Source organism: Ciconia boyciana, chromosome 8 (assembly GCF_034638445.1).
Source record: "Ciconia boyciana chromosome 8, ASM3463844v1, whole genome shotgun sequence".
Taxonomy (NCBI): Eukaryota; Metazoa; Chordata; class Aves; order Ciconiiformes; family Ciconiidae; genus Ciconia; species Ciconia boyciana.
The window spans coordinates 17,957,468-17,977,696 of NC_132941.1; the positions used below are offsets into that span (position 1 = coordinate 17,957,468).

The 20,229-nt window shown below is 35.8% G+C and overlaps 1 protein-coding gene across 3 annotated transcripts in view; it reads left to right on the forward strand.

Annotated features, from left to right (window-relative positions):
- The window catches only part of ENTREP2 (endosomal transmembrane epsin interactor 2), a 179,769-nt gene that overhangs the window by 115,458 nt on the left and 44,082 nt on the right, over nucleotides 1-20,229 (forward strand). For all 3 annotated transcript variants that reach the window (XM_072870833.1, XM_072870834.1, XM_072870835.1), the window contains exons 3-4: nucleotides 2,118-2,228; nucleotides 13,307-13,438. In XM_072870833.1, the coding sequence (XP_072726934.1) occupies nucleotides 2,118-2,228; nucleotides 13,307-13,438 (243 nt within the window). The remainder of the gene's footprint in view (nucleotides 1-2,117; nucleotides 2,229-13,306; nucleotides 13,439-20,229) is intronic.

The window sequence follows — 20,229 nt, forward strand, 5'->3', positions numbered from 1 at the left end:
TGTTTTAACCATGAAGAATTAACTCCTATTTGGTGTTGTAGCAGGAGAGCTATAAAGGGGATTTGGTGTTGAGATTCTACACAGTTCTTATGACTTTATATGGAAGTTATATGTCAGCAAAGGACTGGATTTCATCAGCCTTAGCATCACACCATGTATTTTTCATTTCCTGTAAGCCTACCCGAGTCAATCAACATAAAATTAGAGGACGTTTGCCTTTTGTTACTTTGGTGGTTTTTTAAATGGCTGAAGTTTCATATGCAAACTGTACTTGTCAGAGAAAAGGTGTCTGCTGTTTAAATTTTTTTGAATCAAACAAGTTTTGATGTCCATTTGCACACGTGGCTACTCATTTCTGTAAGGCAATCAGGACTTCTTTAAAGATGTGAATTTTCAGGAACATGTGTATGGTTCATAAAAGGAATATGATATAACCAATAATGTGGATTTACTCCAGGAGAATTTGCAGTACAAGGTTAGCAATTGAAACACTGGCAACATAAAAAATAACAAAAAAAAAAAAAAGAAAGAAATTTCCTATTTTTATTAAAACTTCCATTAACGTTCAAATGAATTTGCAGTTAAAGGGCTAGAACAAGTATGTTAAAAATCATGTTTAGTATGTTAGAAAGCTCAATGTTTTAACAACTATCACTCTATCAAGTATATTAATTTTTGCCTGTATTGGCAAAAATAAATTGATAAAGCTCTTGGGTTACAATGATTAAATATACAAAAATTAAGAAGTAATAAAATGATGTGATATATAAATATTGAGTCTGCAAGGTATCCATTAGCGCAGATTTTGCACTACTTATAGTATCAGTGTTTCTCTGCATATGTGACAATATATAGAGACACAGACGTTATCTAGTTGCCCATTATTATATGGTAGCAATATGTCTTTTATTCTAGAAGTTTTGACTTTGACACAGATTTGTCACAGACTCTTTTCATACACACAATATAGGAGTGTTAAATTGTAAAAATACTTGAAATCTCGTTTTCTATCAAGATATGCAATGGAGATATGATTTAACCCTTAGATGTATCAATTGGGAATTTTTCTGTCAAGTAAGGCTTAGGTTGGTGAAGAGGGAAACTATTCAAATTCTTGTTTTTCATTTGAAAAACACTAAAAAAGATCCAACCATTTTGGATTTAAGGTTGCCAAAAATATTTGTAGCATATGCATTGACGGAAGATAACACCTTGTGAGAACAGTGACTGGAAAGATTGTAAACTATGGGCATGCATATGGAAAAAAGATGCAACAGAATTTCTTACTAATTTCAGATAACTCGATAGGAGTATAAGTGTTATATGGCAACGTGAACACTGAATATTTAAGGTGGCCACATATTAAGCACATGTTTATTCTTGGCCTCTTACTGCTTGTGCCTTTCTATTTCCCTGCATATTGAGTTCCCTACATATTGACATTTCTGTCTGCCCAGACTGGGCCAGGTTTTTTACATTTAAAGCAATAAAATAATAGTTAAGTAGATGCAATCGAGTTAATTATTGTTTTGATATATTTTGAAAAGAGGGGAAAGGAGTAATTAACACAATGGGTAGTTGATACGGAGGATGCTGCTTAAAATGCAATTGTTTAAAACCCAAGTAATTATATATATCCAGAATTTTATTCACCTTTTTTTCCCCAACTTGTACAAACTCATGATACATGATATTCACAAACAGTTTTCCTCTTTAAGATACCCGTGTCCTCATCAAAAGGGATTTAAATTGTTTTAAGACTACTTTTGATTATGAAAATACTTTTTTCAAATCTTACTTGTTAATAACGCTCATTCATAAAACCCATTGAATTTTCAGAGTGTGTGATAAAAGTGGGAGATAAATGGATGATTTTGAAATGGCTGGAGGAAAATAGATGATAGTCAAGTCTAGTTTTGATTTGGCTTTCTCTTATAGTGTGAGACTCAGGATGTTGTCAGATTAAAGGATATTCTACTTTCTTCTTTAAAATGTATAAAATGTTACCATCCATGTAATTGTATGACAGATTGGAAGTTCTTGAATGTCTAAATGATATTTTTTTTCTTGTTTGCCTCTTTCAGTGAATAATAATAGGCTGTTTGGTTTTTTTCCAGATAACCTTTTTCATGCTGCTGTCTGCTGTGTGCGTAATGCTCAACTTGGCTGGTTCCATTCTCTCTTGTCAGAATGCTCAGCTGGTAAAGTCCCTGGAAGGATGTCAGTTGGTGAGTAATGAAAAAAAAGTCTCTTATAAAGGGCAATGGATTTTATTTTTCATTTGTTTGGCTTTTATACACATATTCCTTTAATTTTCAAAACAGTATGTGTTTAATAGAGCCATCTATAGGCATTCCAACATGAAAAATCATGTTGGGAAAAGTTTGAGAGTTAAAGCGGTAACGTATTTACAGTGTTTTGTCACCTCAAAAATTAAGTTGTAATATTAGGAAGACTTGCTTCTTAGTGTCATGGTACAAATGACGCTTAAAGAGAATAGGTGGAACACAGGCCACATCAAAGCAATGCAGCGATTACCATTGGATGTCAGCAGTATCAGAATTTCATCCAATAGCTCCTTATACAGCCAGTGTATTTCACAGATGTACTGATAGTAATGTTTTGGTATGTGTGTGTTAATATTTTATTTGCCAACCTAAATTAGTTCTGTTTTTTAATTTCCAAAGCAAATATATGTTACTTATGGTAAATAAAATACAGAATAATAAAAATTATCATGATGTGGCATGCTCTAAATTATTAAAAGGTACAGTATACCTAAAGTCTTTATGCTTTTATCTCAGGAAAAAAGTACATATACATTGAACTCTAATACATTTTCTGACATAAACTGATGAAGATGTGTACAGAACTAAACTCATGTCTGAAATCTCTGATTTAAAGTAAATAATAAAACAATGACCACCACCCCCCACCACCACACCCACACCCCCCCTTCAGGAAACAAATGACGTTAAATTGTAAGATTGAGAAATGGATTGGAGAATGTTTATGGATATGCATCAGTGCTCTTTTTAGTATAATCTGCCTGTCAGTAGACCAATCGAACTGTTTAAACTATATGAGTATGCACTCGTAGGATTCAGTAAGTATGAGGAATGTGTGCACCCCAAGACAATTATTTGAATGATAAAGAGAAAAGACATTTTTCTCTCTAATGCCAACAGATGACTCCACAAAATGCTTGTGTACCTCTTCTATTCAGCCATTGTTTCTCTCCTTTGTTCTAAGGTTTTTGTCCAGTAAAACTCTTCAGGCTTTGGTTTGTACACAATATAATTGATAAAACTAAGTTAAAATAATATAAAATGTTTTGGCAAATATTCCAAAAGGCACATGAAAAATACAGAACGGGAAATCATTGGGGTGTGACCTGTCGCATGCCTTCACCTTGTTTAGTCAGCTTTTAAGCCTGTGTTCTGTTTTCCTATCACCCGTCCTGTTTCAGAGTGGGGTGTTTGCAGCTCTATCAGTTAGGTAGTCTGGAAAAGCTTAGGTATTCTGCTAAGCTTTCTACAGTGTTTGTGATTTCGAGGTGTGATTGGCGTAAAGGCTTTATAGAACCAGATGGATGGAGCCAGATAGCTGACTCAGTGGAAAACCAGCAGTGACCCAAAGAGAGGAAGGGAGGGTTTTCCGTATAAAATATTTAGTCTGGGAAACTCTTGATAAAGTTTCTGGCTCTCATTTTGATGGGGAGTTGGTGTTGTGCTGCAGAGCTGGAAGAATCAACCGGTGGAACCTGGAGCTGTTGTAAAATGTATGCTGTACTTTGGAGTGCTATGGGAAAACAGCTTTTTTGTTGTGGGGTTTGTTGGGTTTTTTTTCCATGAAAAAAGGAAGTAACATGGGTATTTTTTGTGGAAGATCTTTGAAGTGAGTCTTACTAATTTGTTTTGAGGTCCTTGCTTTGGTATTAGGACTATTTAGAAGTTACTTTGAGGGACTGTGTTTAAATCAGAACTTCCCATGAAGACTTACAAAAATGGCTTCATATCTTAATGGAAGAAAGAATAAATAGTCTCTCCAAGTGAATGCTTTCCTAACTATATAATGCAACTATTCCTAAATATATAATGCAACTATATAACTATATTATGTGACCTATCTGCTGTAATTTTCAAACACAGTATTTTGACCTGGAGCATCATTGTATATTAATATCTTAGGCTTGTGTCTAGACATCAAGCTCTGCTGGTTGATATGTGGTGTTCCATATTCTCAAGCAATGCCATCTTGCCACATCTCTCATGTAAGATAGTATCAAAGCCCTAAAGAAAAAAAAGGAAGGAACACTGGAATTTTGGAAACATGAATTTACCTCTTCCTTGCTCAATAGCGCATTGTTTGATTTGTTGGCAAAATCCCCTAGAATTTCTGTACTGTTTGATACATAAATTATTTCAGAACCAACATATTCTTAACTACTTACTGGTTTTGACATTTAATTGTCTATAATAATGAATGGAAAAAATGTGTATGTATGTGTATGGCTGAGGGGAGCCATTTGTACTTGTGCGTGCAGTCTTTCCCCTCTGACTCAGTAGTAACCAGTATCATTACTGACACAGTTTTGATAGATGTCCAGTAAGCTGTGTGAATAGAATTTAAACAGCAAATCCCATCCCGGATGGAGAGGAATGCATGTAGCAAGAACAGTGCCACTGGTGCTGTCGCGGCTTAGTGCATGCATGGGTCTTGCTGCTTGTGTATGTCTGCTTTCCTAGTTCCTTTTAAGCAGCCATTACCAAACAGGGCTACTCAGCAAAGCCTACTGAAAAATCCCTATGCCTACAATTCAGTTGCTTCCTCAGAGTACTGTTAACTGTGATTATATATGTGCTTGTTGGAGTCTATGTTTAAACATGTTGACAGTATTTATCATTTAATAATACCACCTAGCTGTATGTGATTTCTATTCTGGGATATATTGTGACAATGTAGTTGTGTTAGGATTCCTCATAGGCCTTTGCACCAAGCAGAAAGACTCAGATAACTGAAAGGAAGCGTTTTAATTTCTCCTTATACAAGCTATAATAGAGGTGTAGGGCAAAAGGAAGAAAATCAAGTTAATGAGAATCAATGAGGTTTGCACTGCAGGGACAGAAAGTTGAAATAAGCAAAGTTCTGCTTAATTAGCACATTCATAGACAAAGAAAGCACTGGCTCCAGCCAGTGGTTAGATGTTCACTACCAAGAAAAAGACCTAAGTCAACAGAAAGTCTTTTTAGGCTTCTGAATGTTCTCTTCAGTGACCTCTCTTCTGGTTATGAACCCCATGTCTCTTCTTAAATTTTGGTCAGAATCACCACCCCTAATAGGAAAACTACTGCTGCAGAAGTAAGCAGTGACTGAGCTGTGCAGTTGAATTCTCAGATCATTGATGAAAATTAAAAGGAATAAATTCATTTCAGATAAGGTGACATTTAGAAGAAAAAAAGCTGGTTCAGGAAGAATTGCTTTTTTTTCTTTTTTTTTCTTTTCTCTTCAGCTTTTTGAAAAAATTGTGTTTCAGTTGTACGGGATGTTTCCCACTTCAACATTTAATGTTGTTTCAAAATATCCTAGATTCAGTGATTTTCATGGGACCACATTTGATCTGAACTTTAAAATAGCCTTGGGTTCTTCAACTGTAAGATCATAGAATCAATAAGACCATAGAAGCATTGAGATTGGAAAAGACCTTTAAGATCATCAAGTCCAACCGTTAACCTGGCACTGCCAGGTCTACCCCTAAACCATGTCCCTAAGCGCCACATCTACATGGCTTTTAAATACCTCCAGGGATGGTGACTCAACCACTTCCCTGGGCAGCCTGTTCCAATGCTTGACAACACTTTCGGTCAAGAAGTTTTTCCTAATATCCAATCTAAACCTCCCCTGGCGCAACTTGAGGCCATTTCCTCTTGTCCTATCACTTGTTACTTGGGAGAAGAGACCGACCCCCACCTCTCTACAACCTCCTTTCAGGTAGGTGTAGAGAGCAAGAAGGTCTCCCCTCAGCCTCCTTTTCTCCAGGCTAAACAACCCCAGTTCCCTCAGCCGCTCCTCATAAGACTTCTGCTCTAGACCCTTCACCAGCCTTGTTGCCCTTCTTTGGACACACTGTATATTTGTCCCCCTTCTTTCCTCCTTTGTCTTGCCTTCTCTAGTCTTCTTCTAATCAACAGTGAGGGAAGGGCGTGGTAACAAACAAGTGCTTTCAGTGGGCAGGCAGAGGGTTTGCAGGTAAAAGCATGCTTTGCCCTTGGGTAGGCATTTTGGGATTAAGAGATTTGGTGGGTTGGCATGTAGGAACTTCCTGAGGAGGTGGTTTCCCCATTTGTTCTCTTGCGGCAGAATTCAGAGGAAACCTTTGCTTGTTTCTCCAGGTTAATGGAATATTGTCGCTTAAGCAAGAACCTTGCAAATACTGTTTTGCATTTTTTCCAAAATGCAAAACTTGGCTAGTAAATTAAAAGGCAACAGTTATGTTTCATTTGTACTTGCCTGAGCTTTTCATTCCTGCTACAGATGGAATGTGCAAATTTTCTTCTGGACTAATGAAACTATGAGCTGGCAAAAGAAGATAAACAACTGTTCAAACTGCTAGTTTCAATTTTCAGAGCATGATGAAATACTAAGTAGCTTTGCCACAGTGTGTTGTACTAGATGAGGGCAATTTAATTTCATTGTCACTGTTTATCATATCATAATTGTTTCAAAAAAAATACAGTTTCTGCTGCCCAGACCTTACTTTTTAGATTTTCCTTACTCAAAATTACATTTCAGTCAGGTTGGGGACTTGCATATGAATACATTATATTGCCGTGTTTAAGTGCTCATACGTATGAAATTCTAGAGTTCTGTTCTTGGAGGCCACCCACTGGGAGAGATGCATTGTAATGAACAACACTGCTTTATGATTAAGTGCAGGATTTGACTCAGAATTTGGTAATGTATTATGTTGAACATATTTAATGATTTTATTTCTGTTTTTCACTCAAAAAGGAAAAATACCAGTTTCTTAACAACTTTTTCTAAGCTTATATTTAATGTTAAATCCTTAGATGGCTCGCGTTAGTGTTGTAGGTCTGTGCAGTCCTGCACTATGTGACTGGGCGTACATTATCAGAGAGCTCTAAATCCTTTGATTGCCTTCTAGGATACATATTTACTTTCTAGGATACAAATTTACTTTATGGAGATGCAGCTCTAGGAGCCAAAATCCAGCTTTTGTAGACATGCAGTTTGAGATATAGTTAACATCCCATGTACTGTACCACACAAAAATATGCTAGTAAATTTCCAAGCACAGTACAAAAGTCAGATTCAAAATAAATTCTGTTTTACTTGTAGTATTTCTCTCAAACTCATTCATGCTGGATGTATGGCTTTAACAGTGATAATAGTACCTACTGTATTGTAGAGTTTAAATTCAGAAGCGTTTCACATGTAGAGTAGTTGTGTGAAGAAAAAGAATGAGAGACAAGGGTCTTATTTTGCTTTAAACACTGGGGATTTATTGTAGATTCCATAATATGTATTTTTGTCTGAATATGAAAAATGTGCTTACCATATGTTAACATTTTGAATGTGTAATTTGTGGATTTAGTATTGTGCTCTTTATCCTGCAGCTTAGCAACATACAACACTGAGGAACAAAAAAATACCAGTAGCTTTAATGGCTTGTTATGAAAATTTAATTGGAAATTTTTTCCTATGATAAGCTGTAGGTTGTGCAGCCAGAACCTCAAGATACTGCTTTAAGTCAGTGAGAGTAGGATGTGTACAGAGCAGTTACACACTCAAGCCATTCATTAATGTGTGTATGAGAAACAACATTTCTGTCTTACAAATTTCTTTTTCAAAAAATTAATCTCTAAAAATTGTGCTTAACATATGTGGGTAGAACAATTTGTATGTTTTAATTTATATTCTATTACTGCACAAGACAGAATTTTGTTAGCAATGTTTTATTTCTTAGTCTTTATTTGTCTTTACTGGGTGTACCTGTCTTATTTTAAGTTGCTTATTTAAAAATAAATGCTCTAGTTTTAATCAAATTTACATCTGCTTATTATTCAGAAAAGTAGTGATAGTGTCTATCTCTGCATAAAAAGATTTCTTATAATTTATTTTTCAGTTGTACAGCTGAAATTGTCCTGCGGCTATAGTAACATATAAAGGAAGACTCCTTTTTCCCTGAACTATGTTTAGCTGGAATAGAAAGCAAGGAAAAACAAAGCAAGTGCAGGTTCACATAGAGATGAATGGCATAGCCCAGTTCCAGAACTGAGGTTTCTTTGTATTCCACTTTGTGCTGTAGTTACATTCAATTCTGTGCATACTGAAAAACAATTTTTAAAATTCCAGGAAAATATATGTACTTTTTTTTGTTCTTATTCACTTGTAAGTTTTTTCTCTTATTATTTCCCTACCACTCAACTTTATTCCTTACTGGATCCTCCTGCTCTTTCTCTTTGCATAAGCTGCTATAATTGACTAAAGTTCCTTCCCATAAACATACCAGCAAGGCTTTCTTGCACTTCGCTGCCTTGTTTTCAACTTTTGAACTTTTGTATTTTGTTTTGAAATTTTGTGCTGCTGTTTTTATGTTCCCTATAAAAAACCCGATGGTTGATTTAGAAGAAAAAGTAAAATCTATTACTACTTTTACTAGCAGTTTTACATGTGTAATAAGGAAAGGGTAGAATGCAAAGTAACAGTTACTTCATCCCTAACTTACCCTTTTTGGAGAGAATGTGTGTGCACTCAGCAGTAATTTCTTCTTTGTTAAGACACCTTTAATACATAGACAGAATTTAATGAATTGATACAGATGAAAAAAGTCTGGTCTGTGCACATTTTTGTTACTTTATTGTAACATAGGGGGCTTTGTGTGTGGGTGTGTCTATGCATATATGTATTTTTAATATGTCTGAAGTTCTGTGTGTCCTTTGTTGTTGGAGGATCCTTTTTTGATCCTCTGCTGTGTAAAAGTCAGATTTTAATGGTTTTTATCACTTTTGAAGTAACAGTACTCCTTTTTGGCAAGACAAAATAAACTTAGAAGACAATTTATGCATGTAGGCAGCTCAGGCTGATGTTTGAAATCTTAAATATGGTTTGGATGAGGATGTACTGTGCAACTGTCATAAATATGAAAGTACACAAACTATACTGTGGTTACTGACTATGCTTACTAGCATGAGTAAGAATCACAAAGTGGAACACAAATATATACAGGAAGGCTGATGATGGGGAGTATGTGCAGGGGGTGAAGTGAATGATGCTTTATTCTTGAGCTCTGCCAACCAAAAAGAGATTTAAACACGGCAGAGAGAGGAGAAAGAATACAGTTTTGGAGGCACTGCTGATGTTGTGTCTGAGTCTGGCAAACACCAGCCCTGCAGCTTGAAGGAATAATCCCAACTCCTTCTCCCTGTACCGATGTAGCTCTATTGTTTGTGCCACTGTCTGTATTTATGAAGCCACACAGTGAATGGCATTTGACATCTGATCTGGACTAAAAATAAACCACTCCCACACAAAATAAGAAAAGTTAGTTTTGACAATGTTTAGGTCACAGGATAGCTGTATGAATTCTTGATCCTGTCTGCACAAGTGTGAGACAGCAGTAGGGCAGGGATGAACATTCTGGAGCACAAGGGCTCAAAACTGCTTTCAGTTGGTGTATTGTTGAAAGCACAAATGCAATTACATGCTCAGCCTTTTGTACTGCTCCCCATTACAAAAACAAAAGTTAGCAAAGATGTCACTTCACAGACGTTTGAAGGAAAAAGTGCACAATGGGACAAATTGTTAAAAGCTCTCCAAAAATATATGTCTAAGATTAAAATAGAGTTTTGTTTTGCCATCTGGGTGCAAATCTTAGGTGTTTTTGAATATGCTATGATTTTTAAGATGTCCCTATGTTTCGCTGGAGCTTTCATGTAAACAATTCTCTTTAAACTATTTTTAAGAATTGAGTTAAAGGGACAGTTACTGGGCAGTGCAAAGTTATGGAACGTCTTTCAGAATGAATCAAGAATCTCTCATAGATGAGGAATCTTGACCAAGAAAGTATTTAACTTTTTAGCCTTATTTCTGTGACACCTATTCATTAAATGACATAAAAGTAGAGTTGGGATCTGTATTTCATATTAGAAATGTCAAATACATCCCATCATGAGTCAGTGACTATCTTTCATTGAACAGGGGCAGCATGAATCAGAGAATAGATGATCTTGCAGTAGATAGCTTTGTCTGAAGTCCGTTTTCCTCATTATAAAAAGTTTTTAGCAGCTGAAGACTATATTGATTTGCTCTATGCCTGGTGCTGGTATAGCAGGTGTGCTGTAGCATTCTGGCCACTGAATTTGACACAGCTCTAAATTCAAAGTGTAAGTTTCGAACTTCCTCTGTAGCATTTATCTAACAGGTAACACCATTTCCAGAGAGGTTCAGGAGCAAGACCTCCCCAGTGGCATTTAGTGCTTTGTATTGTCCATTGATTTGAAGAGCTGAGGTTATCTGATCATAAACCATGTAGTTGAGTTTTGCTCAGATCTTTCACTTTTAAAAAGAAGTTATTAAAAGATTACAGGAATTGGAAAAAAAACACTGCCTGAAATTGTTAAAGCAGCTTTGTGAATTAAATTGTATGCTAATTAGAAATAAACAACACAACTATTATAAAGGTGCTCAAACTATATTTTTTTTCTTTATTTCTTTTACAGTGTCTGTGGCTTAGGGTATGGCCAGTCTCTGTGAGTTTCCATAGACAATTATTTCCAGTGCTGCCTTTGAGTATATGGGAAATGGTATAATTTACATATCTAGGGTTTTTTAAAGCCTTTTTACAAAGTAGACTGGCTAGAGGGCAATCTGGAGTCTCAGGAATTGAAGCCCACTGAGATAGCATTCTGCCCTGGGCACGTGCCGTGGTTTAACCCCAGCCAGCAACTAAGCACGGAACAGCCGCTCGCTCACTCCCCCCGCAGTGGGATGGGGGAGAGAATCAGAAGAGTAAAAGTGAGAAAACTCGTGGGCTGAGATAAAGACAGTTTAATAGGGAAAGCAAAAGCCGTGCACGCAAGCAAAGCAAAACAAGGAATTCCTTCACTCCTTCCCATGGGCAGGCAGGTGTTCGGCCATCTCCAGGAAAGCAGGGCTCCATCACGCACAACGGTTACTTGGGAAGACAAATGCCGTAACTCTGAGCGTCCCCCACTTCTTTCTTCTTCCCCCAGCTTTATATGCTGACAATGATGCCATATGGTCTGGAATACCCCTTTGGCCAGTTGGGGTCAGCTGTCCCAGCTGTGTCCCCTCCCAGCTTCTTGTGCCCCCCCAGCCTACTCGCTGGTGGGGTGGGGTGAGAAGCAGAAAAGGCCTTGACTCTGTGTAAGCACCCCTCAGCAGTAACTAAAACATCCCTGTGTTATCAACACTGTTTTCAGCACAAATTCAAAACAGCCCCATACTAGGTGCCATGAAGAAAATTAACTCTGTCCCAGGCAAAACCAGCACAGCATGCCTTCATCACTATATGTGGCAAGCATTCATTCATCTGCATCTCCTCTGGTAAAGTTTATTATGTTTTTTTAATGGACTCTTATTTCTGCCCTTCTAACTGCTGTTCTGGTCACCAGCATGTAAGCAGAGAGTACTAGATAAGCCTGATAGGGATGACACTTAAAAATACATATATTTAAATATGTAGCTATTAAGATTATATGAGCAATTTAAACATTCTTGAGGGTCTTAAGCAGTAAGAAAATATTCTGTTGAAATGATTCTACGTATGTGGTTGTGCAAAGTAATTTTACAAGGAATGCTGCTATCTATCTTTGTTCAGGAAGTTGGCAACATCCTAGGGAGAATTTGAATTAAAAATAGTAAAACAGTAAATGCATATTTGCATTAGGAATTTTTTTGTGGATTTGTGTCTGGATTTTTTTTTTTTTTTTTAAGAGTAAGTAACATGGTGATTTGGATCTCTCACCACCTAAGCCACTGTGCTTCCATCTTTACTTGGAGGAATACAGGACTGATTGAGTATGCCTGAATGGTACATTGAATCTTTTATTCTTTACATGAAAAGCCATGCAAGTTTCTCATTAGTGTCATTCTTACTACTGATTATTGGAGTATAGAAACCTGGGATCTGGTATTTTTAAACTCAGAGTTCAAGGAACTCCCATGTGATACTAACTACTTTTCTCAATACTAACCTGGATTGAATTGCAACTAGTGACCTGGAGAAGTAAGCTATTGTGTCCCATTGTTAGCCCTTTAAATAACCTGCAAAAATGGTAATGGCGAAAGCATAGAAATACCCAACTGAGAAAATTTAAAGCAATGACAGTTCATATTAACAGGCTAGGTAAAAACATGTATGGAGTTAAATTTTGGCCTATAAAAGTCTTTGGAAGGAAGCAGAAAAATAGACATTGCTATGGTTTTTGTTTTGGGGGAGGTTTTTTGTTTGTTGTTGTTTTTTTTTATTTATTTTTAATGAGGAAGTCAGAATCAGTATAACAAATATTTTCATTATTTTCATTATTTATTTCATATTTTCATTATTTAAGAATCATGCATAGATACCTTTAACTTACTTTTTGAGAACGATCAGGGTTCAGTATCCTTAGCAAGTCATGCTTTAATGCAAGTCTTTGAAGAATAGAATGCATAATGCTTTTTAAAATGTAAAATCATTGAATGCCAATTATATTCAAGACAAACTGAACATAGGAAAATAGAGAGCAAACCTTTTCCAAAGTAAGAATATGTCTGAGATGACATGTGCCTCCTACTTCCTCCACTTTTTCTTCATGCTGGTTTCTCTTTTCTCAAGTATATGTTATGGTTTCTTTTGTAATTATTTTTCTATGTATGTGTAAGTATAAGTTACATTTGTGATCATGACTGCTTCATGTATTTTCTGACTTTTTTTCTATTATTTTTTGTCTTTCCCCATTGGGTATGATTTGATGTTTATTCAGTTGAGTTACTCTGGTTTCATCTGCCCCTGTAAAGCAAATTTTTTTCAAAAAGAGGCATAAAAGGTAACATTCTTCTTTGGTATTGTATCCACTGTCTGTATTTTACCTGGTTTTATAGCTTGTATTAGCCAATGGAAGACATTCTGCTTCAGGGGGTTCTGCATAGAGACTTTCATTTTGCATTTAGTAGTCATTACTGTCACAGTAAGTGTAAATATAATTTTTGGGAAGTGTATTTCTGTTAATTTATACTTTCTCTGACCTCTTTTTTTTTTTTTTCCCTCTCCCCTCCACAGATTAAATTTGACAGTGATGGTGTTTGTGTTTGCTGTGAAATGCAGCATCAAACATCAGGCTGCAGTAACCTGGGAGAAACACTGAAACTGAACCCTCTGCAGGAGTGTAATGTTGTGAGGCTGACCCTAAAGGTGCGTTATGAGAAGAATTAACAGTTTATTTCAGTTTTAAGTAGTGAGTACTTAACAAGACAGAAGTGTATGATGAAAGGAGGAGTAGCTGGTGTTCTCTGTTTGTACACTCTTACATGCAAAAAAAAAAATCTTCATCCAACAGAATTTAGTGCTTTAGTGCATGAAAATGGTTATACTTTACACACTCAATATCTGTATTTGTGTAGGTAACTATTTTGTTAGAGTTTATTTTAAGAAACAGAAGTTACAATTGGTTATGACTGATGCTGGAAGGTATAAGAGCCGGTATCTTTCATGTTACTGCTCAAGAAAGCTAGAATCCAAGGTGATGGTTGGCGTTGTTTAGTAATGTTATGGTAGACTGCAAAGAAACACAAAGTGTTAGCAGAATAATGAAATATTTCGTGATGTACAGCTAAGACAAAGTATTAGCAGTATTTCAGATGGAAGTTACTTTGGGAGAGAATAGTAAGTGTTCTTTCAGGATAATGCTGGAAACATGCTTATAGACTGTTCTGCAATACTATAAAAAGTTTAAATCCTGTAACATTTTATGTTATAACTACCCAGAGAAAAAATTGAGAGCAAATATTAAGAATATTGTATGAGTGAGTTTTATCCCAGTGTAATTGCCCACATCGTTGCTTTACTTCATTGTCACCAAACTAGCAAGACCTGGTGTTACGTTGGTTTGGAAAACAGTAAGGAATCCACGAAAGAATTGGTCAGAGAAAAGAACCCTAGCCTGAGAGACAAATATTGATTAATTTTAGGTTTAATTTAATGATCAATGGAACTAACTCTGCATCTGTGGCTCTCAATTTGTGGCTCTCAAATTATATATTTTAATAAAGTTAATGGAATATAATGGAGTGAAGTAGTGACATTCAATGTGATAAGCATCTTAGGGATTTAGACTATAGTGTGATGCCTGAAAATGCTAAGTTATATTGATATTTGAAGCTATATTTTAAAGTTCAGAACAGGTAGAAATCCTGTAAAAGGTATATAATAAATATCTAAATGTTCTTCAGCTTTGTTAAGAAAAAGAAAAAAAGAAAAACAACTACTGAGTAATAAGGATCAAGTAGAAATTAAAACAATTTGATATGGCCCCAAAACTAAGAGCTCTGTCTCAGGTTTTAACAAGGATGATAAAGGAGACTATGGGAGCAAAAACCTACTGGGTAGCAGGAATTTAGTAAGTGGAAAAGAAGCATAACTTGACATTGCTGGTCAAAAAACAATAATTAACTGCTACTCGGAATGCTAAATTCAAGACTGTATTCAGTGGCGCAGTTTCAGTGAAATGTGTTACGAGAAGGTAATGCAGGAAAAAAACTTCTCAGAAATAATACATTCTTCAAAGTATGACAGATGCAAAAACATGAACCTGTCGTACAGAAAAAGCTGACTTGCTGATCCTATAAAAATAAAGATTGAGGGAGCATATGGTTGCTTGCTGTAAATATGTCAGTAGAGTAAACTTTAATGAGAGAGAAAAGAACTGTTTATCTTTGAGGACATTGTCAGCATATGAAGTGAGTAGAAGCAACATATGCTGGAAATCAGGGTAAGGTTTCTAACCAATACAGCAATAAGAATAGAAGCACAAAATATAATTTCTTTTAAAATATAACTCAGTCATTTATAAAAGGAATTGATGACTAGCAGAGGACTGATTTAAACACAGGAGTTCCTATGAATATAGTCTGAGTGCAGCTTTAATTAAGTATGTTCAGAATTTTTCATTTAACAAAAGGTAGTTAGGAGAATAACTTTTTCAGAAAGTTTCTTAAATCTTTTTCAGTTTTAATTCTACATTTGCTTTCTATTCGGCTTTGAGAGCTCTGTATTCCTGGCTGTGAATTTAAGAACAGCATCCTACTAAGCGCATAAGAAAAAAAGATTACAGCTCACTAGGTAAACAACTGACAGTGATAAGGCTCACCTTCTTTAATTGCAATTAGCAACTACAATGTGATTTTAAGAGAACAGTTGTTTTAGTACCAAAAGCTCAATTGTGCTCATTGTATGGGGAGCCAGAGGGAGAGAAAGAGTAGGGTACCAGAGTTAAGATTATACACCTTTATGTATAACATTATGTAGGCTTCATGCTCCTTCTCTTTATTGAGGGTGGGTAAAATCTCATGTTTCCACAAAGTCATCTGTGCTTTTTTGATGGTAGAACTATGGGACCCGCACTTTGAACAGAACAATTGTGTATGTATCACCTGTCTGATCTTGTTCCTACTCAGTCAAACAGGACAAGGAAAAATAACAGTGGCTACCAGTCTTGTGTATGCTAAATTATGCTGGGATCATGCCTTGTGTGATATTGAGTGGGGTTTTTTTATAGTTGATTTGAAACATTTCTAAAAATTTTTTTTGTTTTTGTTATCTCTGCTCTGATTTGAATCATCTCTTTATGCTCGTTTGTAAGTCAATGTCTGCCTCTTCCTTTCAAACCCTGAATGAACTACCCAAACATTTTAATGGGGACACAAGAATTACCACTGCAGGATCTATGATCACACATATGTACATATACAGATATGAGTATTGATTGCAAAAGCTGACTGAGTATAAGTGCTAATTCCTGTGATTATTTGAGTAGTAAAATTTCAGCAAAAATTGTGTTACAGTAAAATGGAGAAAAATACTCTGCCATTTCACTGTTGTAAGGGTTGGGGACTCAACCCATTTCAAGGACAGTGAATTGGTGGGTTTAGAGTTTTATCTATAAGATATTATGCTTGTAGTCTTGTCTGCACATCTCCAGTAAAAATAGCACAGTTGCATGATGTGACAAACAACCATTAAGATCTGCAGGCACCCAAGTCTGATCCATCTGCCCTGTTTTACAGTGGAGAGGTTTTCTGGTTACTGTTTTCACCAGAAGATGCATTTTCTACACAGTTTTCTGCATTAATAGCTCCTAAACTGCACCTGAAAATAAGGTTCCTTGCTTTCCTCTGGATACTCACGATCAATATTCTGTGCTGCTAAAGAATGTCAGTGTCTCAGTATCTTGATTTTAACAATAACTGCACTTCTAGAACAACTCTACCCTATGTTAGGAAGTTACTTGACTTAATTCAAGCCAAATTAAGGTAAAAGCAAATCCTACCTATTTACAAAAATAGTAAAAAGAGTTAGAAAGGTTTATTAAGAATCAGATGTACAGAAATGAGATGTTGACCACAGATGTGATGGATTTAGGGTGCAGTTTCAACTTAGCATCAACTTAATCTGCTTTTCCACGGAGCTGCCACCAGAGGGGCAGTTCTGTATCTGGCTGTTTCCTGCCACTGAGTTTGTTGGTTCGGATTTAGCAGTCATGTCATCACAGAATGAATCTGTTCCATGAACTGATCTGGTCCAAAACCGCACAGCATCTGCACTGGGCTTTTAGTGAAAACAATCTGGCACTGAGATCTACGCTTTCTTCTATCGCACAGATCCACCTTTGGGATTACTGACATTCCAAGTCTTCACCTGCTAGGTGAAGTGCAGTGAAGTGCTATAGCTAAGATGCCAAAAGGAGCATCTGCTTGCCTGTTCCTTCTGAGTCTTCTCTTTCGGCAGCAAAGTTCACTCTTAGATTGAATTCAGCTGGTGTGAAACTAGGCTTGGTGTTAGCCACTTTATATGCTGAACTTCATATCCCATACAAACAATATCAGTAAATCATGTAAGTCAAGATGAATACTTCAAAGAAACATGTTTGCAAGGCTAATGTGTGTACCTCACTATTCACTCTTGCCAGTTGACTGTTAGGTCCAGTTTAATGAATGTGAATGATAGTGGGTTCAGGTGAACTCCAGTTTAAGGAGATTTTGTGTTTATAATCAAAGATATATGATGGTTTTATAAATGTAGCAGGGGATACTGTTATACAAGGAAATTTGCCTCAGGACATTCCTTTTAATATTTAATGATTTTTGAGAAAATAGTTTTTATGGGATTAAATACTAGAAATTATTTGTCCTCTGCTATTTAAATTTTATATAGACTTACTTTTGTCTTATGAACTTAATTGAAGAGGAAAAGATAACATTATTCTTAAAGTAAAGAGATAACTTTTTTACTTACGGTAAAATTCCTAAAAGAAAAATATGAGCTAAAGCATGAAGCTATGGCAAAATGTTTTATTTTATTGATATATAGACTGCCTTACCTTACAATTAACTGAATCTTAAAGAACTTGCTATTTTAAAATCTTAAAAGGTCCAACATATGAAATCTCTTGGGTAAAACATAAAAGGCTCATTATTTAAATATCTGAAAAACAGTCACTTGAGATAAATTATTTGCCAGAACCAATAGATTTTGTGCAGATAACACTTTGTAAGTTTGCCTTATCTTGTGCTTGGAAGCAATTGAATATTTTTTCACTTTCTGAGAAGGACTTCAGTTAAGCTTCAGTTGAGCTCTTACCTTCTGTTGAAACAAGAGAGGAGTGATTCTAATGCATGAAGTAGGAGTTTGTGGCCAAAGATGCCAGGGTTTGTAGACTAAGGAACCTGTGAAACAAGACAGAAGCACAAACCTGTTATGAGTAGGCTTGAATTAATTGAAGAGTGGAAGCTCCACTGGACAAGTTCTTAGAGGCTCACAAATTGATGAAGATTTAAAAGCAGTGTATTACGTAAACAGCCAGTCAATTTAGCCAAGGTGTTATCAGCAGCATATTACTTTCTTGACTGTCTCTCAGTCATCTGATATTGCTGTGCAGTTTTGTGCAATCTGGTTTTATTCAGGTAAAACCAGAAAAAATGCAGGACGGTAAATCTTTTTTATACATACACACACACACATATAGGTAAACGAACACACACAGACCTAGTTATAAAACCATATCATCTCTGGATTACATTGCTGATGCTTATACTTCAGGCAACAACCTAAGTCTTTTCCAAAATGAGACCAGTACGAATGAGATGCCTTTTTTTAAGAGCATTACCTCTGAGTGAGCATAAAATGCTGACATAGTAGTCTGCACTGAATGTCTTGGTTTGTAGATGAAATTTTAAGGAACTGAGTTTTTCTTGTAATGTTAATTAAAGTATGAGGACTGACAGCTGACATCCTGACAGCTTTCATCTGCGGAAATTATTCTGTATTTCTGTATTTCTAAGCTCAGAATATCCTGAACTTATTAAAGACATGCATGCAACAAAGCTTATCGTCTTGAGGCTGTTTTGAGAGGATGAAGTTAGGTATTTAGAAGATTGAATTATTTTGTAATGTATTATTACTGTCTGATATTTGCATGTAAGAGGAGAATGTTATGCTGCTTTGGTTTAGTAATGATCCAATAGGGTATTTTTAATTACTTTAACAGCTTACAAAGCCCAGAATACCTGCAGTCATGTATGCTAATTTATGAATTTGCTATTTAAATAATTGCTTCCTACTTCACTTAAAGTGCTTCTGTAGAATGGTTTTGTGACTATACAGGCTAGGGGAAAAGCTGATTTTCCCCTCTATTTTCAACATAAATATTTGGTTGGGAGCTGCTAAAATTAAAGTACAATACAAATAGTAACTGTCTTTTTCAGGTTACTGATTCCATTAATTAGTTTGTAAGCTAGGCATCATGATTAGAGATTTATGTAACTCGGGGTTCTTACAGTCTTCTGTGTGAATCTTTCCTTTCCTCTCCTTTGAATCCAAATTTATTGTTACTGAGTTTCCTGATGACCAAGCCTACCCATATGTTTAATTATTTTTTCATTCAGAAGAACGTGCTTTCACTTGCAAAGCAGAGGAGGATGACTTCTAACATGTTATTTGGAGTTATGAGAACAGACTTTCCTCAGATTTGCTGTATGACCAAATGCAAAATATTTAATTTTGCTGAATGACTTACCTAAAAGACTTCATAATCTGCTTAAAATTGGATAACGCTCAGTGTAGAATAAGTAACTTCCTATCCGATTTTTAAATGCTGGAGTTGTTTCATGTTCCTTAACAGGTAACTGAAAATATTCTCTATGCTCCGAGTGTATTTACCATACTAGATACCATCAAAAATAGAGCGGTTCAGTGTGGGCTTTGTAGTCTGAATAGTTGAGCTACAAGTATTCCAAAGTTCTAAGTAACAGTTGTGTAACAGACATAGTCTGCTCATGCTTTTCCTTCCTCATGAATGTTTTTGTTCCTAGCTTAGGCAATGAGTGAACACAGTTGTGAACTTCTCTCATGGCTGAAAAGCTGCCTCTTTGAATGACTGGAATCTGTTTATTACATACTTGCCCAGTTATTTTATGGAATCTTAGTCTTTCAGGACTCTCTAACTAACATACCTCCAGTACTAAATTTAATGTAGACACCTGAGTTGATGAGAGATACGCAAACTCACATCCATCAGAGAAGACCTTTTTGAGTTTATTTTTTTTAAGTCGTAGCTGTGAACTGCTTCCTTAAAAATACAGTAAATATTTCAGAACCATATAAAATAGTGTACTATTGTACTTTCATACCGTAAATCTATTTTATGAAGCATTGGCCATTTCTCCGTTTACAGTTCAATGTGCAAGTATAGTTCAGAATTGATTCTTTGTAAGCAAAGACGGTCTTCCTAGTATTAGAGCAGTTATTTTTTCTAGTGTTTTTCAGACATATCCAGTTAGAACAACTGAAGTTATAATTTGAGTTAAAAGGATTGTTGTCCTTGAATTCATGAACAAAAGAGGTACACAGACACTAATTTCATGGGTGAAAAAGCTTCACTGCTCATTATCACTTTTCAGGTTATAGTAGTATAAGAATTGAAGCACTGT